Below are 24,306 nucleotides of genomic sequence, written 5' to 3'. Positions count from 1 at the left end.
TGAGCACAAACACTTCAAGCAATTTTGGGTCTAGAACTGGAACCAGTAGTGTTTTCCTTCTTGTTACAAAGGTACAAAAGTGAGGCACAAGCCAGTCCCAGAGTGGATGGGATGCTGTGAGTGGTACCTAAGGGTAAAGTCTACAAAAGGTCAAAAGACTAGCAGACTTTGTTCACAATTTTCTCAGCCAGTTCAGAATGTAGCTGTGGAAAATGCCCATATCTTGTGTGTTTCAGTCTCTCTAACTGTGGAGTGAGAATTACTGCATTAAAATTACTTTGAGACTGAAACATTGCTTGCAGCATGCTTTGCAAACCTCTGTTGAAAGTTTCACAGTAGTGCAAATGTGTGCTTTTTTCATTTAGTATTGTAGGCACCATCATCCAGACATGCATGTTTTCATCATCTTCTGCCTTTAAGTACCTAAAGTACAGTCAAACACAGAACAACTCCCTTTTCTGAACTAAAATTTTAAGTGTAAACAAAAAAAAACCAAAATTATTTTATTTTCCCTAGGGGAGCTGTAAAGTACTTAGGTAGGCAATAGCATTTAGGCTGCTAATGATCTCTAAAAAATTACTGTCAGTAATTATAAATTAATGTTTTTCTGTAACATATAATTAGCAATCAGAAACTGCTAGGAAAAACAGTGGTGACATGAAATCAGTCACCATAATGTGTTTTGACAAGTCTCCTAATTAAGAAAATAGTTACCCAAACCACTAAATATGTAGGGAAAATATATCTTGCAAGTCTGGCAAAAGATGAGCATGTTCCTTCTAATTTTCATAATTTTTTTCTATGAAAGGGAAGAATCTTCTGCAGTATCTGTAACTGGAACTAAACCTCCAAGTGGAGGTTATCCAAGATTGTTATTTCTAGTGCCAAAAGAAAACAGATAGTTGGCAGTCAAAGCACACCCGCCTATAAAGTACATTTTGGTCAAAAGTAGGCAATTCCATTTGGACTCCAAGGCTCACATCTCATCCTTAGCTCATCACAGATGGGCGCCTCATCAGTCACAGCTGTCTGAAACACCCAGATATCTCAGGCCCAACGGGGAGTGAGGAGATTGCATTGTTTTTTGGTCAGTAAGAGCTTGCTTTTTTTTGATATGTCTTTTCTACCTTCATATAACACTGACCTGACTTCTAGCATTGTTCGGGATTTTCCCATTTTAAATCTTTAGTGGGAGATAATCTCTAATTTTCACTGTGGAGTCATTAGCTAGGCAAGTCCCTGTAGTTTAGGATTTTTGTGTCACTCTTTTACCTCTTCCTTCTTCCTCTTCCCATGTAATTTTCTGTCGAAGTTATTCCTCACATTCTTCACATCTTGGCACAAAAAACCAAAAATCGAAGTTGTATCAGCCTTGGTTAATCCTGTCCTTGGATCTTCTGAGGGATCAGAAATGAGTAAAATAGACGTCAGTGTCATCTAATAAAACAGAATTCAGTATTAACTTGGAGCTGCACCTCTTCCAACTGCAGATGCTATCAGTCATCCATATCTACCCTTAGCATGTTTCTGAAGATCTTTCACACGCACAGATGTGATGTTTCACCAGGTCTGGCTCTTCTTGTTTCCTCCTGGCAGCACTCAGCCATAAATGCTCACAGCAGCCCTCTCACACAAAGTGTCTCTCTGATATCCCATTCTGGGCAACTTGAGATGTTAGTAAGGGAAAAACATACAACCACAAAAACAAAATGGAAAAAAGTAACAAACTGGAAGGAAATAAAAACTGGTAACACTAAACAAACAAAAAAGAAACCAACCTGGGATCAAACCCTAATCAGGAAAAAAAAGCCAGCTGTGGCAAGGTTCTCCCTAACAGTACAAAAAGATTCCCATCCATCAGCTTGCCTTTATGCAGAACTCAATCCTGGAAGAGTTTACAAAAGGAAAATTATTGGGCAAAAAAAGCTATTTCTAAGAAGATGAAATTTTCACACCCAAATATTAAGTAAAAACTTTCCACCTAAGGCAAGGTTTGATCATGGGTTGAACACATGCAAGACTCAGGAAATGGGATGCACATTCTTCTGATATGGATGGCCTCTGGCAGTGCTGTGGATATCCTGCTTTTTTTTTGTTGAGAAGGTTATAGCAGTACACACATATTTTTTACAGATTTTCCTGCTGGTTTTGGAGAGGGCAAAAAGACCATTGTAATCACAGTTTGTCATTTGGCTGACTTACATTTTAGATATTTTCATACTGGCTATCTATAAAGGTGTTGACAGGTTACAAATTTGCACAATTTAAAGATTGAGAGAGCCTACTACATTGTCATTTCCATTCCACCTGAAATGCAGGACCATCTCTCTTGGTCATTTCCCAGCAACTTACCTGGTATCTCGTTCAAAAAACTGTTCATTACACTTTCTTTGTGAATTCATTCCATAGCTGAGTGGTTAACACTATCAGGAAGTTAAAGTGAACACAAACTGGACCTAACAAAAGCTCTTCTTGAGGTTCAAAATAGTTCTTTTGTTTTTCTTTGATATTCATGCATCTCTGACTTGCTGATTATCTCCCAAAAGCAGAAGTTCCAAATTTAGTTCTGAGAAGACTTTTCCTGACCCACCAAAAGCAGAAGATACAGGAAATTGTATAAGAAATGTCCACATATCTGTCACCACGTTTTCCAGGCTGGAAAATGAGAAGAAATTTTGAGAAAATTGAGTTGTTTCTCTGAAGAGTTTTTCCTCAGTGTCATGCATGAAAATGATACCCTAAATAGCTTTGTATATGAGTTTTGCAGTTAATGTTACAGAGGAGTACTTTGACATTTTTATGGTCTGTTTTAATTAAATGAAGCAAAATCTGCTCTTCTGAGTGATTCATTTATCCTATCAACCTTTCTATTTTTGTAAGATTAAATCAGGAAGTTCGCATTAAGCTTCCTTTCCTGGAATTCCAGTTGAATATTATTACCCTTTGTTTAAACTGTATCACTTACTCAGCTGATAAGAGTAGACTCTTCCACTGGAGAGACAGAGATTCAGCAATTTAGATCCCTTAAAGAGCATTCTGTATTTTACAGTAAATGACTATACTACATGTTTCAGGAAACTACTGAAAATTATAGCATTTTTTAAATCTGCAGACATGAAACTGTATATTAATGCAATGATGTGTCTCAGCAAAGCACACATAATATTTTTTGTCCTTGACATTAGGAGGGATGTTACAGCTTTGCATCATTTAGTTCTCATTGCAATCCCACAGCTTGATTATGATCTCCAGGACAATACAAAAGAACACTAGTGAAATACTAGATTATAAAGGGATAAAAATTTGTATTAAGACACACATTATAATTTCTGAAGTAATTTGTCATGTTTCAAACTTTGAAGTTGTCATTTGAAATCTTAAAATCAAGGTGCATTCCTAAGGGAGACAGTGTAAAATGCCATAGATTCAACTTGAAGCAGAAAACCTAAGCAAGACTTGTTCAGGTTGTTACAATGTTCTTTAAAATTTATGATGAGTGATGTAAAAATATATACACTCTTTAATTCTGGACTCTTTTCTGAAATTATGCTGCCTACATTCTTTGACTAATATGTTTGTTTTACTCTGTAGCATCTTGAATTCTAGTATTTACGTGAAAACTGCCCAGATTTACAATGTATTTAAGTATTCTTATTAATTAGTTTTAGTTTTTTTGTGGAGATGGTTTTTTGTTTGATGGGTTTGGAGTTCATTGGTTTTGTTTGTTTGTTTGTGTTGCTTTGGGTTTGGATTGCTGGGGGTTTTTTTGCCTAGGACGAAGTCTAGCCTTGCAAACAAAGAAAACCACATTTGTTCTTAAACACCTGAATTTCTTGTTATGTTTGCACCACAAGCAGATAACAATTCAGTTATGCTTCTAACTTAGTCTAGCTGAATCCCAAATTCTTATTTCCCAGTATTTCCTTTGGTGCCTGGATCCAATTTGCCTTTCAGCATGAATTAGAGTAAAAGGCTGCATCTCTCCACAGCCTGACATATTTACTGATACTCATAAATGAGAGCCCTAATCTATACTCTTAATGCAGAGTGCAGATTTTCCAAAACATCTAAACTAGAGGCAAGCACAGTGTGATGAGCATTCCTAAATTGTTAGAAATTATATAACTATATATGTATTTATACAATAGACACAGACAGACAGAAAATAGATCTTTATATCTTTTTATGTATTTTATGTTCTCACATTTATAAAATATGAAGTAAAATTAAATCTGAAGAAAAAAATACTTTTCATCTTCCCCAAATCTATCACTATCTAGTTCCCTTGCAGATTAGGCAAAATCTCCATAAATTAAAGTAAACAATAAAAACTTATTAAATGGGGTTGTTTGCTTTGGTCAAATAACTAATATTCATATTAATGAAGAGGGGGCTAAACCTGAAAGGGTTCATAAAATAACTTAGTGTCTAACCCTAATTATTGCAAACAAAGATCAAAAGAAAAGCTTATCAGGAGTGGAGACAGTTTATTTCCATCTTGGAACAAAGGACAAAAGACACAGTGTCTTGTCCTTCCTTTGAGGTTTCTCTGTCAGCTCCTTTCCACTCCCTTTCCTGATAGGTTGAAATATCTTGATGGCTGTTCTGTTGATTAAAACACAATAATCAATTCTGGGGAACATGTCAGCTACTTATTTTTATAACAGGAACAATGGAAATAGCATCACATTGTTAACAGAGGTAAAAGTGATTAAAAATACCCTTTTGAGTTTTCCTTTCTAGTTCCTATTGTCACAATGCACTGGAATTGGTCCAGAACAAACTATGACTGTAGATACACACATTTTTACAGGAATCAGAGAATTTCTCTTCATCTTCAGTCTATGAAGGAATGCTTGTTTTTTAAAGCTGCTGCTGTATAAACCAAGAATAACTAGTTTGCTTTTTTAATGTATATATTTATTTTTTCAGATTATTATTTCAAATCTATAGCAAAGAAGAGGCATTTGTCTCTAAATTAGTCTTAGAGAGAATATTTATTTCTTTACAGTATATGCATACACAGTTGTAGCAGGTTGACCGCTGGCCCTTTTTCCTCCTCACCAAAAATTCAATTAATGCAAACCCAAGACAACAGTCTGTGTCAAACTGCTACCAAAAAAACTGACTAAGAGCCTTTATTTGCTAACACTGCAAATTGCAGAGCTGCATTCTGTGGCATCACGTGGAGTTTGCATAGTACCATGTACTCAAAATTATACTTAGTAATTAAGTACAGAATGAAAAGGACATCATGTTCATCAATAGCATCTTCAAAAGATACATTAAACTGGTGCATAACTTCATAATATTTGCCTGGCTTAAAAAGTTAGCATAAATTTCTCCAAAATTTTAAACAGGCACAGAAAATTTTGTTCCCTGTGCAACAGAGAAGTGCTATTGAGCACACCCATGTAAATATCCCTACTTTGTTTTTATTTCCTTCTTAAAAAAAAATAAATCCATGTATTGAAATTGAGGATATCATATCCTGAATCATCTTCTTGATATAAAGATGGCTAAGAAAAAGATCATTCAAATAGGTGAACTCTATTTCAGAGTTACAAAGATCAGATAAGCAGTGCTTGATGTACTCCGTTGAGACAAACCACTCATTCAGTGCCAAGTATTATTAAAAATTCATTTTCTTAGCTGACACATGGACTTTTCATGCAGAAAGACCATTATGAAAAGCCTTGCTGTTCTGATAATCTGTACTTCAATTTCTGGCATTATCAGTCAGATTAGAAATAGTGGGTACAAGTGGCCAGAGGATAAAGCACCAGCTTTTCATTCTTGAGGAGATATGCTTAATAGAATGAGTTTAAGAGTTTCAGATGAAGTGTGGCAAAGAACATAGAAATAGTGTGTTAAAGATCCTGGAAATGCATCACCAAAAAACTAAGCACATGATCGTGCAAGCATTTATGCACTCCAATTTCAATATACCCTTCAAACCAAACAGAATTGCTTACATGAATTTGTAAAAATGACATTTAAATTCCTTTCCATTCTGAAATAAACGAAGTCCTTTCTAACCAAGGAAGGAAATCCTTTAAGCTGACAAATGCTATTGCATGTCAAACAGAGCAACCCATCACAATTGTCTGGGCTTTCCATAATGCTCTGCAATACATTAATCTAGAACTTCACCTTTAGAAATCTAGAAACTCACCTCTCAATTCCTCCTTTTGGTCTGTATGCTTTTCCCTCATTGGGGATTACTATCCAACAGCTCTGGACCTAATGTTCTGCCTGGTCATTACCTGGGTTGGCCAAAAGAATAGAAGATAAAGATCTAAGGAAGGCACTTCTGCCCCTTGCAACTGCTGTTAGTAGGAGCTATCTATAAAAGGAAAAACAAGATAAAGACAGAAAAGGAAAGGAAATGGAAAAAAAGGAAATGGAAAGGAATTTGAAAAGGAAATGAAAAAAAAAGAGCTGGAGAAGCTGGTAGTAGGTGAACTAAATATCCAGCATAGGTGTTACAGACATGAAGATGAGAAATTCTTATTCAAGGTTCAAAGATTTTTATATGGCTTAGTGGGGGAAAGGGTGCTATCATAAGGCAATGCAGGAGGTTACTTTGCCCTTTATAAACAGATGGAACACCCAAGAATCCCAGGTTAGCTAAAAGGTTACCTTGGTGGGCAGTAAGTCACTACCTCAAGAGCCAATCTAAGGATGAACTGCTCCTGTTCTCATTCTGTATGCTAGCCAGGAAGTTTCCTTCATGGCTCAAATCTCATCATGAAGTTGTCTAACTTTGTGAAGTGCAACAGAAATAGCAAAGGAGATAAGCTACTGAGCATTTCAGATACCTGTCTAACATAAAGGTGAACACCAGTTTGGGGGTTTGGTTCATTTTTTGCATATTTGCAATCACATAATCTTTTTGTCTTCAATACAAAATCACATTCAAAACAGTATATGATTTTGGGATATTGGGCTCATATAAGGCTCATAATTTTTTGACAAGTGGGGTTCTTGCACTCTAGGCCAGGTGACATGTGGCTTTTAGTTCCAAATATTTCCCAAATACTTTAGTTCATTGATCAGCTCAGAAATTCCATATTCTAACCTGTTAGCATCTATATTTTCAGGATATTTTTTAGTGATTTTTCCTAGTGGTAACAGTGGTTTACATTAAGGAGCTAAGGGGCAATCTTAGTTTCTTAGATCTTAGGTTATTAAGTTTGTAAGGTCAACATGACACGCATGACATTATAAAAATATACTGGTAAATCAGATGGAAAGTTCTGCCTATACAGCTTTTTAGTCATTGTTTATACTTCCTGACTAAAAATCAAAGGCCAGGAGCAGTGTTAATCTTGAAATCTGTGGCTGGAAAAATAAAGATTCCTCAGCAAAGAAAATTGAGAATATTTCTGTACTCCAGTGCTGCTCATGAGAAATACAATTCTACTGAGTGATGTAAAGGCTCTTGTTTCAAAGGAGGGAAAGTTCTGGTTTGAGCATGAAAGGTTCAGGATGTCCTATCACTGTTAATCACTTGCACCATTGATCTTAGCACAGGTATGTCCCTGGTTGCCTTGAACTCTCTGAAGCTGTGATCAAACAAAAAGCAGGTTAGCTCAATGAATTTTTTTTCCCTGCATTGCTTTTCTCAAAATGGATCCTTATCATTTTCAAGTCCTAGACCAGAAATTATCCAAACCCTTGTTATCACATCCTGTAAATAATGTTGTTCATAGTTTTAACTTTATTTTCCATGAAGAAATAATCAGGCTTATTCTTCAGGCTTATTATTTTCTACCACCCATCATATGTATTAATGACTCTTCAGTAAAATCAGCAGAAACCAAAGACCCAGAAAATCCAATGGCAAAAACATTTTTAAAACATCAGAGTATTTGTTCCAAGTATGTAACTTTTAAGATGTCCACAGAGGGCATCATTTTACTGGTGCAGCTGGCCGCTTGGTGGTCCTAGAAAATGAAAGGGGTTCTTCAGAATACATTTGCTGCTATATGAAAGGTGTCATACAGAACTGTGAAACATTTGATATAGAATGGAGTAAGATAAACTTTGCCTGTTATCAATTTCTTGTGTCTAACAGTAATTGAGTAGGTAGATGCATCTGGTAGATGCATAACTCTTGCAAATAACTGAGCAACCATAGGCTTTAAAAAAGACCAGCTATAACAGGAAAGAATCTGTTTCATAGCATTTTTGATTTAAAATAATAGAAAGCAAGTATAGGGATTACTTTGTTGATCTAGTGACAGAACTGTTGTAAAATCTAATATAACAGCATGGTAACCCCTCAGTTTATCAGATGTACTGAGCAAAGAGATTTAGGTTAAAGCATTCTCCAATCACTGCTATCTGTATTTACATTTTGAAGGTAAATGCAAAAAAAAAATAAAAAAGAAGGACATTTCAGAATATAACAGAACCCTGATTTTTTACTTAAACAAAAATAATGCTTTTTCATATATTCCCAGTCATAAAAAAATAGGAGTTTGGGGTTTTTTTTAATTCAGAAAGTGGATATTCAAAAACTGCTCTGGGCTAAAATTAGATATAAGAGATCTACCTCTCTCAAGAATTAACTAATTTACAATATGTCTTTGTAAATTGATATGAAGACAAAAGTAAAACCTCAAAAACAAGGAGAGTAAAAAAGGTAGCTCTTCATAATGTGACAGTGTTGAAATATGAAAGCATACTAACCACTTTCCATGTTTCTTTTTCTTGTGGTCATGTAACAGAATATGAGACTGTTTTTAAAACACGAAAGTTCCTATTAATGTGTCAGTCACTTCTATGCATTGTATCATGTTCACAAATAACATCATGCAATACTTTCACTCTCAAACCTACTGGCCTCAAAACAGAAATGTAGCAAGAAGGAGGAGGAAGCATTTTTCAGCTAAACTGACCATCCATTAAAATTCATAACCCTAAATTTTAAGGTGATGAATGAGCACCCCAACAATTCTGTTACTCCTCCTAATCCTCGTCAGGTCTTGAATCTGTTGACGAAGTCCAAACAGCCACTTCTTTTTGCCTGATCCCCTCCCCTTGCTATTGCTGGCTCTCATTCAAGTCAGGATCACATTTATCTGAGCAATATACACCTAATAAATCTTCTCCAACTCAGTTTGCTCTTGCTGGCACGACAGCTAGCTTCCCCCTCCACTTCTCTTGTCTTTCCTCAGACATCATTATGGGTGTTGACACTCTAGCAAGTTACTTAAGTTGCTCTTAAATAACTGTCTGCATGTACACATCTCCCAGTAAAAGGCAAGGTAATTGCTGCTATAAGCCCGGTTTCAGTTACAATAAGCAAGAGCATGGCATAGACAACAAAAGAAGCAGCCACACTAGCAGTCTGCAAGAGGACTTTTATTGGACATAAATAAAAATAAATTCATTAAGTACTTCTTACAGTACTTCTCAAACACTTTGCAAAAAGGGCATGTACTATTCTCCCTAATTTCTCTAAGGAAAAATGAAATATGAGAAGGGGATTAGATAGACCAAGGCTGCCTGATAAGTTAAAACAAGACTGCAGATGGGTATTTTGGGTCTCAGTCTACTGTGCTGTCAAAAACAGGACCAAGGATTATGAATCTGTTATGACTTACACCAGACCTCACTTTGACCACTGGGCTTACTAACATGTGTTTTCCATCTTCCCTGTGCCGGTAGCTTCACGTGACTTTAACAATAGCTACTCTCCATGCTGTAGTACCAAGCTAGTACCTTCCCTGATGAATGCTGATGTGAAATTAGCCATCACGATGTATGTGTCCCAGTTGCCATAGTTATCATGCTTTACAGAGTCATGGGTTTAAAATTATTTCCTGAGTCCTGGAGATTTCCCCAAGGCTACAACAGCAACAGTCTCTCACATAATGGTCAACTGGTCCAGGTGGGTGCATGTGCTTATTTCCTCCAGAGGAAATAAGTTTAATGAATATAGAGTTCATTTAGGTAAAAAGCCTTGGATCTCACAAGATGGGAGATGGAAGTAAGAAAAAATTTGCTTTTGAAAAGAAATTTTTCATTGTTCATAATTTTTTTACTCAACATAATTAAAAATACCCCCAATTAACAAAACAAAAAGCAAAAAACAAAAACAAAAAGAAAAACAATCAAAAAAACCCCAAAAAACCCCAAAAAAAAACCAAAAAAACAAAACCAAAATTTTTATTTCCTTTCCCTTTACTCCTTTTAACTCCAGCTGGGCTCTGCATAGCTGACACAGTCTCAGGGTCTTATGCTGAAAAGTCTAGCATCTCATGCATAACATAACAACACAGCTGCTTCATAAACCAATTTTTGATCACTGTTTTTACATGTTCAAGGCATCAATCTTTCAGTCTTCATCTACTTTAATGGGCAACTTACATCTTACATCTTGTTTAATGAAAGGTTACTGTTGTCTCTTTAAAAGCTGAGCTTTTTTCTTCATCAGACTGGAGGTCATGTGTGAACAGAGAATGAGGCTTATAGAAATGCATCTTAACATTGGAATGCCTTGGAAACTGGTGGTTCTAAAGGTGGAAGGTAAAATCTACTTGCTTTAAAACTGAAGAGTGAAGAGCAGGTTGATGCAGCAATGCTATAGTTGCTGTCACAAGAACACAGAGTGAAAACAAGAGCATTGTTCTGAAAAAAATTATTTGCCAGGCAACACAAAGTTGAGCTTTATTATCTGCCACCATTTTACACCATAATCAAGTTGCTCATTTTTTGATCATTTTGTAGTACATATTTTGAGTAAAAGCATCCTTTGTGCCATCTTCCTCACACTTGATTGCACACTGTGATTTGTAAGCACAGAGGAAGAGAACTGGGGTGAGACTTGGGCACCGATGTCTCGTTTTAAATGACCCACAAAGAAGGGAGAGGGCTTGGAGATGACTCCTGGTGCCACTCTGCTGCCACACAGCCACTAAGGCAATTACCACCACTACACCTAGGGATGGTGCCTTGGCCAAGACAAACCTTCATCGCAGCTTTCTCTAATGCAGTGTAACAGTCAGTCGCCCTTAACTTGCATTTCCATTAGGTCTCACTTACACAACCATTTTTACCACACACTTGCAGAGGTTTTAATCCTGATAATTTCAGGTTAGGATTCCTTTTGTGAGGAATGCTGTCTTTATCAGTAATAGTACAGTTATTCTGAATTTTTCCAAATAGAAGGAAGAAGGACTTCTATGTGTCACAAGCCATACTCTTACTCTGGATCATCTTTGAGCTCTCATCACAGGTTGGAAATTCTAACTATGCTTCTCTAAGCACTTCTTCTAGATAAGGTTTAGTCTACCTACTTTCCCTACTTTCTTGAACATTAAATTCAGTTGGTTATTTTTGCAAAGGTGAATCACCTTTCTAAGGTAAAAATATAGCTTTTAATTGAAGGGAAGGTTGACCCATTAACAGCAGAAAATTCTGCAGTCTTCAAAAATAAACCTTCACCTGTGACAGCATCTTAATTGCAATATGGGAAAAATACCCTACATCTCCACCGTTTTCTATAAACCAATGGTATACCATGTAAGCTAAAGAGCTCATCATCTCTGCTTCAAATGGAATGAAAATACTGATTTTCTCTCCTATTTTATTTTTCCATATTTATATTTTATTAAATTGTATCTTTGTCAATTTAATTATATTTTTGTTTCTTATTCTCTTGTGCCTTTAGAGAATAGAGTTTTTCTTAAAAAGTTCACAGTGTGAACTTAGTTATTTCATTTCTAGCCTGAGCTGTTGAACTCACAGTGTTTGATGGCATTCAAAAGTAGGCAAAAGCACTGAGCTGTTACCTCTTGTTTTAAAATAGCTGCTTATACGGACCACAAAGAATAAGGCAAGGTTAATTTTCTTTATTGTTTTTTGCTGTTTAAAAAAAGGGGCAAAACACCCAACTAAATGTTGCCTGGGATCATCTACAAGAGTCTATATTATACATGACAAACTGGTAATATTCCAATAGTGTTCATTTTATAGGAAGATTTCTAGAGCAGAGAGCCCATAAATTACATGCTGTAGAGCAGCACTTCTGTTTGTGCAATATAGTGAGTTTACTATACATTTTGTGGAAAAGTATTTTGGGTAGATGCTTTCTTTCATTTTGTGATTCTCGAGTAGGTGAAACCATGTCTTTCCTTCTCTGGAAGCAAGGCACTGTTAGTGTCACTTATCTCTGCAAAGCGATAGTGCAAACACTCTTTGTCAAGAGGCCTGAACAATTACAGACTTCTTGAAGTAATTACTTTCAGGAAAGTCAAGTGCTAGAAAATTCAGACTTAATTATTTCACTGACAATGGTTGGAACATGAAAGTGCTTTGGACTGTGGAAATACTGCATACAGATATACCCCAGTCGAGAAGGAATCCAAGCCCAGAAGCAGAGGCCTGGAAACTCAGTTTGAAACTGCTCCATAATCTATCATGCTGTTGCTAAGAGGATATTAATACTAGCATTTAGAATTGCAGTCATGTGTCTGACAATCCTGTGTTTGTACCAGCAGGTCAGTTGACTAATTGTGAATTGGAACTTCTCTGAGTACTGCACTATTTAGAAGAAAAAGTATGACAGGGGTACAGTTAACCATTAAGGCATTTGGGCCTGGGAGGGAAAGCAGAGGACAATCAAGTCCTTATTATTAGATGCCTTCCTGCAAATCACTCCCTTATGCAGTTACAACAGAAGGAGAATTCACCTTTTAAACTGAGTAATTGTGCCTGTCGGGCAACCCTTTACAATTACTTTACCATCCAGCAAGAGCTCATTGATTGCATTAAGGATAACAGTACTCCACAGAAACAATCCTCTTAGGCAGGCTACTTCCAAAATCCTGTGTCTCTGTCAGGCAGCTGCCTGCTCTTTGAATAGCCAGAGAGATAAAGAAATAAAAATATTAAAGGCCAAAGCTCTTCTGATTTCACAACACTCTTTAAAGCCGGATGAGTGATTAGGGTGTTTGTAGCCTGTTAAACACCCATGCCTCAGGTGGAATGCTCCTCCGAGCACGTTTTACAGCAAATGTGAGACTGGTGCCTTGCTTCAGCTCCAAAAATACTGCTTAAGCAGCCCTATAGAATACCAAGTTAAAATGCAAGCCCGAGTGACTGTGTGTCTTCAGCAGTTGATAACAAACTACAATCAAAGCCTTTCTCTTTTAGATTACCAGCAAGAATTTAATCCAGGTCAGTGATAATCCTCCAGCATCTATTTAGCAATGATCCCTACAGACAGACTGCTCCATCACAGAAAGTCACTGTTTCTGACATGGCTGCAGAGACTGAATGAGGATGGAGATTCCTCCTTTACTGTGGAAGCTAATTAGATTTGCAAGTAGAACAGGAGTGCTGAACTAAAGCACAAGCATAGTGTTTCATTGCCAGCATCATCATTAAATAGCATTCATTTGCCATTTAACAGAGTGGTAGAGGGAAGAATGATAACCCTTGATTTAATTACTGAGAGTTTCCCATCTTCTGGGACACATTTGTCAAGTATTCACTGATCTTATCACTCACCCCTCTCAGAATCCTCAAATGAAACTCTGACTTCAAATTCTTGATTTGCTACTATCACATAACCCTCTCAATTTGGATTTTACTTCACTATTGTACATATCTCCTCTCATATTTAGATTTTTTTGAGTTCCCTTTCACAATGCCAAGTTGCCCCAACCTTTCCCATTTTTTCTGTGAAGTCCATTCTCTTCTCCTTCAAAAGCTTCCCGTGGGTCCTATACAAAAGCTTCCTATACAAAATGAAGGCTTGGTCCAGGAAGCAGCCTAGGCAGTCTGTGTTTACAGGAACAAACCCTGAATTTTACAGAGGGTATTAACTTGACACTTGGTGGTCTCCTGATGCCAGCATTATTATTGTGATATAAATGCCTTTGGGCCAGCATGTTTCCCTACACGTTCTTGGTATTTTTTTTTCTTTTTTTCCTCCCATTTCTTTTGAGGATATGTATTGGAGAAATTTCTCTCTTTTTTTTTTTCATTTTTTTTTCTTTTATTTTTTCTTTTTCCTGGAATTCAGACTGAGAATCACGCACAATATGCAACCAGTATATTTTATCTCGCCAGGACTCTTGACACTTACTGGTCTACCAACTGCATAAAATGAAAGACAATACTTACAGAAAGCCAATTAGATTTGGATTACTTTGGCTGTTCAACAGCTGGGGCATAGCATATGTCTGTCTTCCCCATGCTAGAGTTAGGAATTAACATTTTATGTGCCTGACCTATCTAATAAACATATATCCTGACCTTACAAGAAACATTCAAAAATGAAGGTAAATGTGGCTATGCCAAAAAGTGCATAAGCCAGGTTAGATATGAAGAGGTAATTGATAAAGCAGGTAACATATGTAAAGTTAAGCTTGAAGATATAGTGCATTTCCATCCTCTTCTGTGCCATTAAAGTAAATTAATGATTTAGAGCTGTGTAGGGGTTTCCAGAAACAACACTATAATGGCCAGTTGGCCATAGTTTGCAGCCTCCTCCTCCTAGAAGGGGGAGATGTTTATTCTTCAGGAAATTGCCAGCTCAAGCATCTCACTATGTATACTTTATATCTGTATTCATAGTGCAGAAATGACAACTGAACATTAGAATAACACCAGTGAATACAAAATATGATGTTGGCTTAGAAGAAAACGAACCAATCGTAATCTTTGACAGGGTCCAGATATTTTCAAATTTTCACAATACTTTTTACCATGCTCATAGTTTGGCAGCTGCTCAAAAGCACCTAGTTTGGGCTGTTTTACAGTCCTGAATGTGTCAACCAAGCAGCAAGCATTCAAAAAAATTTTGCAAAATACAAAGGGGGAATAAATGGTGTAGGCAACAACTGCCAGACACAGAGCTAGGAAGCCAGACTTAGTTCACTATCTTCAAGACTTGCCTATCACTGCTCTGCTCTGCAGTCCCCACAGGAAAAATGCTTGTTTTCCATCCAGGTTCAGACCGAGACTTTGATGGTGCTCAAGAATTCTAAAATTTCACAGCACTCTTCAGCACGCTGTCTGGAGAGGGAGGAACTGGCATGCCCTGGTCACCCTGCATGGCTTGCTTCTGGCTGAAGGCTCAGCATCCCCCATGCCTGGCCATTCCAAACCTCTCCAATCTGTAACACCAACGAGCCATGATGCCTTTTCAGTCAACTCTCTTCTCTGTGTTTCATGGAAAAAGTACTGAGAGCTTTGCTGACTAGTTTTTATAAACCTGGCCACCGCCATAGCTGACAGCCATTAAAAACCAAAGGAACAAAAGGCAAAGAAACCTTTGTGCCATTTTTTGAGCGCATTTGGTTTGTGTCATTCCCCCGGCCTCCCCACACGTGCAGTGGAGGACAGGGCAGAGGGGTGTGTATGTGAGTGTGCATGCTCGTGTGAGTGTGCATGCTCGTGTGCGTGTGCATGTGTGTGTGCGTGTGCAGGGGTGCGTGTGCGCAGCGTGCAGCGTGTCCGCGTGTGTCACCGCTCTCTGGCGTTCTGGGGCCGTGACCAGGCAGGGCCGGCCGGAGCCGCGTGCCCGCGCTCGGGGGTCTCAGCGGGCGCGGCGGGGGCGCGGAGCGGGGCCGGGGGCGGGGCGGCCGCGGGGCGGGGGCGGCGCAGGGGCCGGGCGGGCGCTGCGCTGCTCCGCGGCCGGTGGCACTTGCGAGCCGCCGCCGCCGCGCAGGCAGGCGGGCAGGCAGGGACGCAGCCAGCCGGCCCCGCAGGCAGTCCCGCGGAGCCGCCGCGGCCGGCGGAGACCATGATCCTCACACGTAAGCTCGGGGATCCCCTCCCGGCTCGTTTTGGGGGTGGCGGCTCTGTGCCGGGGGGGGCAGGCTCCGCGCATCGCGGGCGGCGTTGCCGGAAAGTGCCGCGGGGGCAGCGCCTGGGGCAGACGGAGACGGGATCCCGCTCCTGCTGTCCCGCAGCAGCCGGGAGGCAGCGCTGGCAGGGGGGCGGCTGTCCCGTCCCGCGGGGCTGTCCGTCCCCAGCCGCGCGTCTTGGCCCCGCCGCCCGTTCGTGTGCGCGGGTGAGAAGCGTCGTCGGCGCGGCGGCAGCCCCAGGTGGGACGGGAGCGCTGCGGGAGCCCGGGATGACTTCTGTGTCTGGGAAGCGGCCGCGGTGGCTGTGCTCGGAAGCGCGGCCGAAAGGGTTAACAGCGCAGGAGCTGAGGCGCGGGGGTACCGCGGGCGCGGAGCGCCGCTCGGGATGCGGCCGCTGCCTGAAGATCACCGCGGCGCATCTTTCTTTTTCGGTGGTTTGGTTTTGCTTGGGTTTTTGGGTTTTTTTCCGTTTCTTTTTTTTTCCCCCTAATTTTCGTCTCTCTCTGTTTTGGGTGGCTTTTTTTTCTTTTTTTGGGAGCCCTTGCGAGACGGGAACCGTCGAGTTCCTTTTGAAGTTTTCCGTAATTAGCCCGATGGCCTCCAGGAGCCCGGTGGCTCCCCCCGTGCGGCGGTGGCCAGCCCTGATGTCACCCCCGGCGGCTTTGATCCCGGTGGAGGAGCAGCACCTCCTGCCAGACGGGCTCACCCCTACCCCCCTTTTCCTTTTTCCCTTCTCGAGGAAAACAGAAAGCCGATGCCGTTTTCCAGTCGGTCAGTTTTACGTTCCGTGTCACCCTCCCTTTCTTTGCAAACCGCAGCAATGACTTCGTTCCACCGAAACTGTGAAGTTGTGAGCGATGTGTTGCCATTAACCTAATGAGCTCTGTTGCCAGTCAAGGCACTTAGTATTGGTACAGCGGGTTTCTTTCGGGTTTTTTGTCCCCTGATATTCTCTTTGGGAAAATTTGAAGAAATAACTACATTTGAACCATGTATTTAGCTAAGTCAGAAGGTTCTGCCTGATGTGTCACAGTACTTAACACACCTGATTTGAAAGACTGAGGAATGCAATTTTACCTTAGCCATCAATTATTTACTTTTTTTTTTTATGGGAGTAAGTGTGATCTGTTTGAATTGCCCTGCCCTGATCAAGAAATTCCTGACAGCAGTTCAATAACAATTCTCTGAGTCAGGTTATGTTTTAAGGCTATTTGTAGTGAACTTAAGGAAGATAATAGGCAGATTTCTTATGAGCCTCTGAGTATGAATCTTTCAACATCTCGGTGCCAGACTGATTCAGCATCTGTCTGGCAAGCAGGCCATTGCTGGCTGACAGCACATGGAGTTGGTATTAGGTGTGTCTGTTGATTCCACAGCTGCAGCCTGCTGTAGTGTTTTTATCAGGTATTATTACTGCTGTCCTCTAGGCATCCTGCTCTGCATCTCCAGTAGAAGCAACAAAAACAAAAAGAAAAAGGCTGAGGTGGCCAGGAAGTAGAATGGATGTCTCTCAAATTAATGGGTTTGGGTTACTACTTCAGTTTGCTGATGGGATCAAAATTAGGACTGAGATTCTTTGATTATGAAATACAGTATATGTAAGAGAAGATGTAGATATTGTTTTGACAATATTCTTTTCACCTACAAGTTCATAGAAATCAGAGCATTTGGAGCTATGGGGCCTCTAGGACTTCTTGATCCCATCTTCTTTTAAAATAACTTGTGGTTAATTGATACTTTTTTAATCAAAAGGAAGTGCTGTTACATTGTTTTAAACATCATAAGGCTTAAACTTCCTACATGTCACAAAATGTTATTTCAAAGTGGTGGCTAACAGCAATATATCTGGTGGTTTTATTTGGTTTTTATTTCTCAGAAGTGTAGATTCAGTCTAGGATTTTTAATTCTTGACTCAAGGTCTTCCCCGCCACTTCTGCAGCTGCCCTTGCTGGGCCAGAGAGGAAGACTGATGCTCCTCATGGAAACTTACAAATACCCAGTGTATTTTGCCTCTGGTGGGGTGTAGAAGAAAGGTACTGTAGTTGTACTCATTCACTGATGTTGAATGTTTATATTAAGATTCCTAGAAAAAGGAGATGAGGTGGCTTGGTTTTACTTTTCTGGCTCTTCTGATTCATTACATTGTAGGCAGTGGTTTGTTTGAGGCATGTGAATTTATGAGTTCCGCAAATATTTAGAGATGCAGTTTGCACTATAAATTTTCTTTTTCTAGGCAGAATACCACAGTATGTTATGTTTGGGCTTCTTGAGAGATTCAGACTTCTCTTCCAATTCTCCTCTGATGGGAGCTTTGCTACTGGCTTGAGCATAAACACAATGCACCCTCGGCTGGTTAAAAGGAGACAGAGGAAGAGAATTCATGTGCTTAACAGGATGGTCCTGTACAGTAAACAAGCGCTTTTCATGCTTAGCTATCCTTCCTAGCGACAGGAAGAAGGAAATGAGGCTATGCAAAAGGACCCTGACACATTTCAGACAATGCCAGACCCACCCTAGCATTCATACAGTATAGCCACAAGACTTGGGGAAATAAAAATAACTTCAGATGTTTCCCCTTCCTTCCTGTGCATGTTATAGAAATACAGCAATCAAATGATACACAGTTCACAGAAAATTTGCCAGTTTGATCTCCACTAAATAAGGAGATGATGCCCTTTATAATTTATATTCTTTGCGTATCATATTTTTCTGCTTACAGTTTGAATCTTGGTGTTTCAAAGTGAATTAATTGCAAAATTCTATATTCTCTACAGTAATGTAGTAAGTGTAGATATACAGTAATTTTGGTAATTTCAGCAATTCCAGGCATATTTCTTGCTTGTATCTAAGCAATCAGTAATTCTGCGTGGTGCAGGGTATCAGGATTGTCTTCCATGTTTTTTGATTTCCAAAATTTTTTGCAAAGTTTTTTCTGTTTTTTTTTTTTGGTTTTTTTTCCCTATCTTTCCTTCTTCTCCTGTTCAAAGGAAAAAACAAATTTTGTCTTCAATTATGAGCAATTCTCATGAAAGGGGCACAGGACTGGACTGTGACTGGAAGTTTCTGGTTCTTTTTACTAGACACTTACTTGGCCATTCTTGCTGACAGTGCTACCCTATCCCACTCAGCACATCTTTGAAATCAGTAGATCTGCTAGTGCAGTATACCATTGGTCAAACTGGCAGAACTAAAAGAGGGTTGAGAATGACTTAGCCAGGTAGCTGTAGTTCACTGAGTTTCATTATCTGAAAGTTACAGGTAATAAATACTACGGACCATTCTGAACTACTTGAGTATGACAAGCATTTTTATTTCTTGGGATGAATATTCTTTCAAATATTGTCTAGTTTCCCTTGGGAAGGACTGTGGTAGGTGAGACAGGATCAGGAAAAAAATGTTATCTTGTCTCTCCTTATAAAGACACAATAGGATGGCTCATTTATTTCTTGTGGGGCATTTTTTTAAAGTCTAAAGGGTGCAGAGTTCCTTAGATCTGGATTTAAATATATTTATTTTATAGTTGTCTAAAATTTTCTATTCAAATGCAGTAGTCTGTACTAAGAATGATTCCTGAGGAGATGCATGAAAGACATTTGCTCAAGCCAGTGGTGGACACAGTTTGACCTTCCCAGACCTGTTCTTATAATTTAATGAAGTTTCAGGATTATCAACAATACATGCCCCTCCTCCCTCCTCCCTCATCTCATTTTTTGCATTTTGGGGATGTTCTCTCTGTGACCCTGTGGACCCATAGGATTGGATGTTCTGCTGGCCACCCTTCCCTCTGTTCTCCATGAGTTGTAAGAACAGATTTCCTGTGCACATAAGACACAAGAATCTTTCCAGTGTAAAGCTTCATGATCTGTTTTAACTTTCCTTCTTCTTCCATCCATACCAAATGTGGCCATTAGATCTTGTACTGAGAGAAGCATTTTCAAGGATGCAGTATCACAGACAATACTGCAACTGTCTCTAATATCTAAAAACAGGACATTCATAGTAATATTTGCTTTGGAAAAATCCATGTTTACATCTTTAATCTGCCTCAGGGAAGAAAGAATTTGTCTGTGATGCAATTAGCTTTATGCTGGGCTGTTCACTGCCGCTGGTATTTTGTATGTAGTGTTGTATCATCCCCACAGGATGATACAATATACTTTGGGACTGGATCATCAATGAGGTTGACCATAAATGGTTATGATGTAAGGGTAGTCAATCTTCGATACAGTTCTTCCTACATGCATGGATAGTTTTGAGGTTGAGGCTTAACAAGCTCAAGGAACTAACTGTCTAGAAAATCAATTTTCTTTAGTATGAACCTTTGAGCCAGTTCAGATCAGTTCTTACAGCATTGTTATTTCCTAGATCTGAACAGATAGCCCACATTTTATGCATTTTTAGATGAAGTACCTGTCGTGCTGGGCCTGCTCACCTTTGCCTCCCTCTGGAGCTGAATGAGCCTTTGAGCTGAGCTTTGCACGCCACAGGCTCGCAGACAAGGGGCAATTGGTGCATATTAGTGCTGGGCTTGGGACTAGCAACAGTTAATGTTTGCCCTTCAGTATGTTCTCAAAGGTCATGCTGACCAGGTAATTTCTGAGAGAAGAGATGGTTAAAGTCATCTTCTATTTCCCACTCTTTGGAGGAGGATTTGGTTCTCACTCTGGAATCTGTCAACATGACCTCCATCAGAGGATTTGACTAACTGCTTTCTCTGCCCCAAATAATCCTCCTCCAAGACCACCCTGTGTTAAGCAGGCCAGATAAATAACCCACGTGCCCAATTATTTCTTGAGGGTTTTTTAAGTCACTTGACATCTTGTTCCTCTTCATCTGTGAACCTTCTTAAAAACAAGATGGGAGAAGACCATCTTTAACCTATAAAAAGAGTTGTTATATGACTGGAAAACTGCCACATCAAGCTATAGTTTTCTGATTAAACAAAGTTAGGTTTTATCTTCAGATCACATTGGTTTTTAAATTTTTTTCTGAATTCTCCTGTATATGCTCAAAATGCAAAAAAAAAAAACCCAACAAAACAAAAACCTCCAAATCATCAACAAAGCAAAACAAAACCATATTTAGGAATAAATTATTAACTTGCAGTGTAAACTAGTAGTTGTGGTGATTCTTTTGTGTCCTAGAACATGTTTTCCCAAAGTCTTCAACAAGTTAGGAAGCAATGCAGCTAACTTTGGGCAGCTAGGAGCATATTTAGTGGTGTGAAAACAAGCAGTAATTGCAATCTCTTACAGAGCATATAGGGAAAGGGCTTGACAGACACATGGGGAATATCCTTTATTTCAGTAGCCCTTTTCCTGAAACCATGTTGATTTGGTGCTTTTCAGAGCTAATCAGTTGTGCTTGGTCCTCTTGACAGAGGAAAGGACCCCTTGCCAGCCAGGGCATGCTCTGGAGGTGGTGGTTGTGCCTTCTCTGTCCTCCTGCCATCGGGCACTGTCCTTTCTTGTGCTCTGATGAAAACCTGGGTTTGGCCCCATGCTAAAAATAGTGAAACTGACCCCATTTATTCCTGCAAAAGTTTTGCTGGGTTTTAGAGACTGGCGGATCCAACTGGGAAAATCCTAGTTAAGTCCTCTGAAATTTATGGAGGCTCCCATTGATTTTAACAAGTGTTACCTTAATCAACAAATGTTTTTTCTCTTTTTATATTTTGAGCTGAAAAAGTTCTGAAATGATTTTGATATGCTGAAGACTGTGAAAAAGAGGTTCAAGTTTAATAATTAGATTTTGGTCCACAAAAGCAGTATTGTGGTTGCTGTGCTAGCAAGAGTATTAGTGAGCAATTAAAAGTACTGTATTCTGTAATTTGGTATAGTTGGGAGGGAGGGAAAGTACATGCAGCCAACATACACCTCTGTAGATATTTTGGAAACCAGCCACTTTTTAATTTTTTTTTTTTATTTTTTATTTAGCTTTCATCAGTAAGGAAATAAACAAAAAATAAACAAAAACTGAAATCCTATCAGTGGAAGTAAGCCATTTGCTTTTTTCAAAAGTTCTGCTGACCAAAAAAAAAAAAAAGGGGGGGGGGGTGTTCAAGCTTCCTGCTTTTTTTTTCAGAGAAAACATCAATATATGATCTTTAACATCTGTTTCCTTACTTCTTCATCTGTTCCCACACAAATTCCAAACATACTCTGTTTCTTCTCCCAGTGTCCTGTGGTTTATACATAACATCAACTGCATAGTTACTGTCTTGCTTCAAGGCTCTGTAACTTGAAAAAGCCAGTCAGTCCCATGTTTAACCCAAAGCCAGCAGGAGACAACACAAAGAGAGGATTTTTTTAGTTGTCATCATATAGTTGTGGAGTATCTGAGTAACGTTCATCACTGTTTCTAGGGGTTTTATGACTAGGAAGCAGTATATGTATTTGGTGTCATATATGGTTTGCCTTAAGAATTCGTGAGTCCCCCTCTCCCCATCCCTCTGAATGTTTTTAATAAGAGGTATTTTCTTAAAATTGCACGTGCATCCATGCTGGCTCAAATTGATTGCTGAGGCAGGCAGCAGTAAGTGGAGGTCACAGCATGTATCATTTGACTGTAGAAGGTAAATTGAAGCATAGTGAAATAGAGGAGCACATCAAAAAAGGCAGCTGCAAATGCAAAATGTAACTTGCACTTTAAAGGTGAAAGGAGAAAGTTAACTCTCTTGGAAAGTTGCTAGCTTTCACTTCAAAACCAGCAAGCTCATAATCAGTTCAAAAGCTGTGCTTTATATTCTCTTGATCACACTGGTTCTTCTAGAAATGCATCCTTCATGGACTGAATGTGTCAGACTGTTATTCTAGAGCAGTTGTATATGATTAGATTGTTCTCCTAGAAGTAAAAGAAATTCCAAGTGTGTTAGAAATTTGGCAAGAGCTTTTAGTGGGATTTTCAGAATGCTGTAGTTTTTAGTGGTTGAACGTTTATTGACAAACTTCCCAAGTTTGTGTTTGAGTGCATTATCCTTATAAAATGTCGTTCTTCATTAATTATAGTTTTGCTTTCTTTAGTCCTTGCTATGTGCTGCTTTCTTGAAAGGTGTGGAGCACTAAGTTAATGATACTGCCTAAGGAATATTAAACCATATAAGTTTGAGAAAAAACAGACTTATGAGAAGGAATTTAATTATTTTCAAGCAACAGTCGCATATCTTCAAAGTGAAAACCATCTGAGGCCCTGGACACATAACAGGCTTACTCTTAGCAAGTCAGTCGTACTGTCCCAACTTTAAAGGGCTGCAGGCTTATGACATTACACAGAGCTGATTTATCATTTTCAGTGCTTGCACTGCTCATTTGTAGACAGCTGCCACAGTGCAGTTTTTTCCCCGGTTTGTCTCAGATTTCACATCTGTGTTCATGTATCTACAGACTGAGTGGTTGGATATTGTGATCAGGTCTAATGTTGGGACCACAATTCACATGTCAGGGATGCAATTCAAGCACTAGGAAAAATGATTTTGTGTACTTGGGCAGTGGAATTCTATCCAAAGAAGAGTATTTCTCACATATACCACAGCTGGTCTTAAAAAAAAATCCTAAATGATCTCAAGTTTCTTAATAGCTCAGGACAGTGCTTTTGAGTTGAACAAAAATTTTGCAAAGCACCAGAAGTTTCAGAGGGACATGATAGGTAGGGAGAGGTAATTTCTGATATAGACAGAAAAAGAGAGTGCCAGCCATTTGCAGCCATCAAACTGGACCATCAGTCCTGGATGGGGAAGCATCCTTTGTGCTCTCTCTGCTCCATGTGCTCCTCTGTGCCTTAGCAAACATGCAGATAGTTTATGGGGTTTTAGACATTAAAGTAAGGAGATAGTGTGTTCATCTCCAGCTTTTATGAAAATCTGGAATAATTCTCTGCACTGTATGGGAAAGCCTCTCCCACAAGCTAATTCAGGAAGATGATTCTATATTCAATTTCTACAAGTTCTTTTTTTCTCTTCTGAAAAAAAAGTCAAATAGTGAATTTCAACTAGAATAACTTACTTAAAAATTAAGACCAAGATGCAATTAAGAAGCTCAAAAAAACCAGTTGTTATGTAGGACGTTGAGGTGAGCCTTCAGAAGTGAAGCCCATTTTTTTCTTAAATTTGATTTTGACAATGCTGATTTTACCAGTTTCACTACAGATTTTTACAAGCTGCTCTCTTAAGAGAGCCAAAAGGTGAGATGAGTAGAACTGATGAGTGGAGGTGCTAATATGATTGTAAAGGTGGCTGAGTTGAGGCAAGAGGAAACCATCTGCTTGGAAAAACTGTTCATAAGATGTTTAGCACTTAGGTGAAAATTGAGTGAATGCATGACTGTACAAAGATACATCTGCTTTGCACCTTGTCCTGAAGACCCTGAAAGAACTAGTGTTTAAATTGCATGTGATTTCATGGAAGTGAAAAAGAAGAATGAAAGTAAATGTTGTTGCTGTCTTAACTGGACTGCTATGATTATTTTTTTCTGAAAGAATG

At 39.1% G+C, this 24,306-nt stretch overlaps 1 protein-coding gene across 8 annotated transcripts in view; it reads left to right on the top strand.

Moving 5' to 3' along the window:
• Nucleotides 1-24,306, top strand: part of DLC1 (DLC1 Rho GTPase activating protein) — a 244,427-nt gene that overhangs the window by 190,506 nt on the left and 29,615 nt on the right. The window contains exon 1 of one of the 8 annotated variants that reach the window (XM_038136751.1): nt 15,630-15,779. The exons of 6 other annotated variants lie outside the window; for them this stretch is intronic. In XM_038136751.1, coding sequence (XP_037992679.1) covers nt 15,767-15,779 — 13 coding nt within the window. In that variant the 5' untranslated portion in view covers nt 15,630-15,766. Of the gene's footprint in view, nt 1-15,629; nt 15,780-16,046; nt 16,071-24,306 lie in introns of those variants that run through there. One more of the 8 variants, XM_038136752.1, reaches the window with a different exon arrangement.

This window comes from Motacilla alba, chromosome 4 (genome assembly GCF_015832195.1).
Source record: "Motacilla alba alba isolate MOTALB_02 chromosome 4, Motacilla_alba_V1.0_pri, whole genome shotgun sequence".
NCBI lineage: Eukaryota > Metazoa > Chordata > Aves > Passeriformes > Motacillidae > Motacilla > Motacilla alba.
The sequence above is the reverse complement of the archived record's forward strand: the minus strand, read 5'-3'. Positions and strand labels throughout refer to the sequence as shown.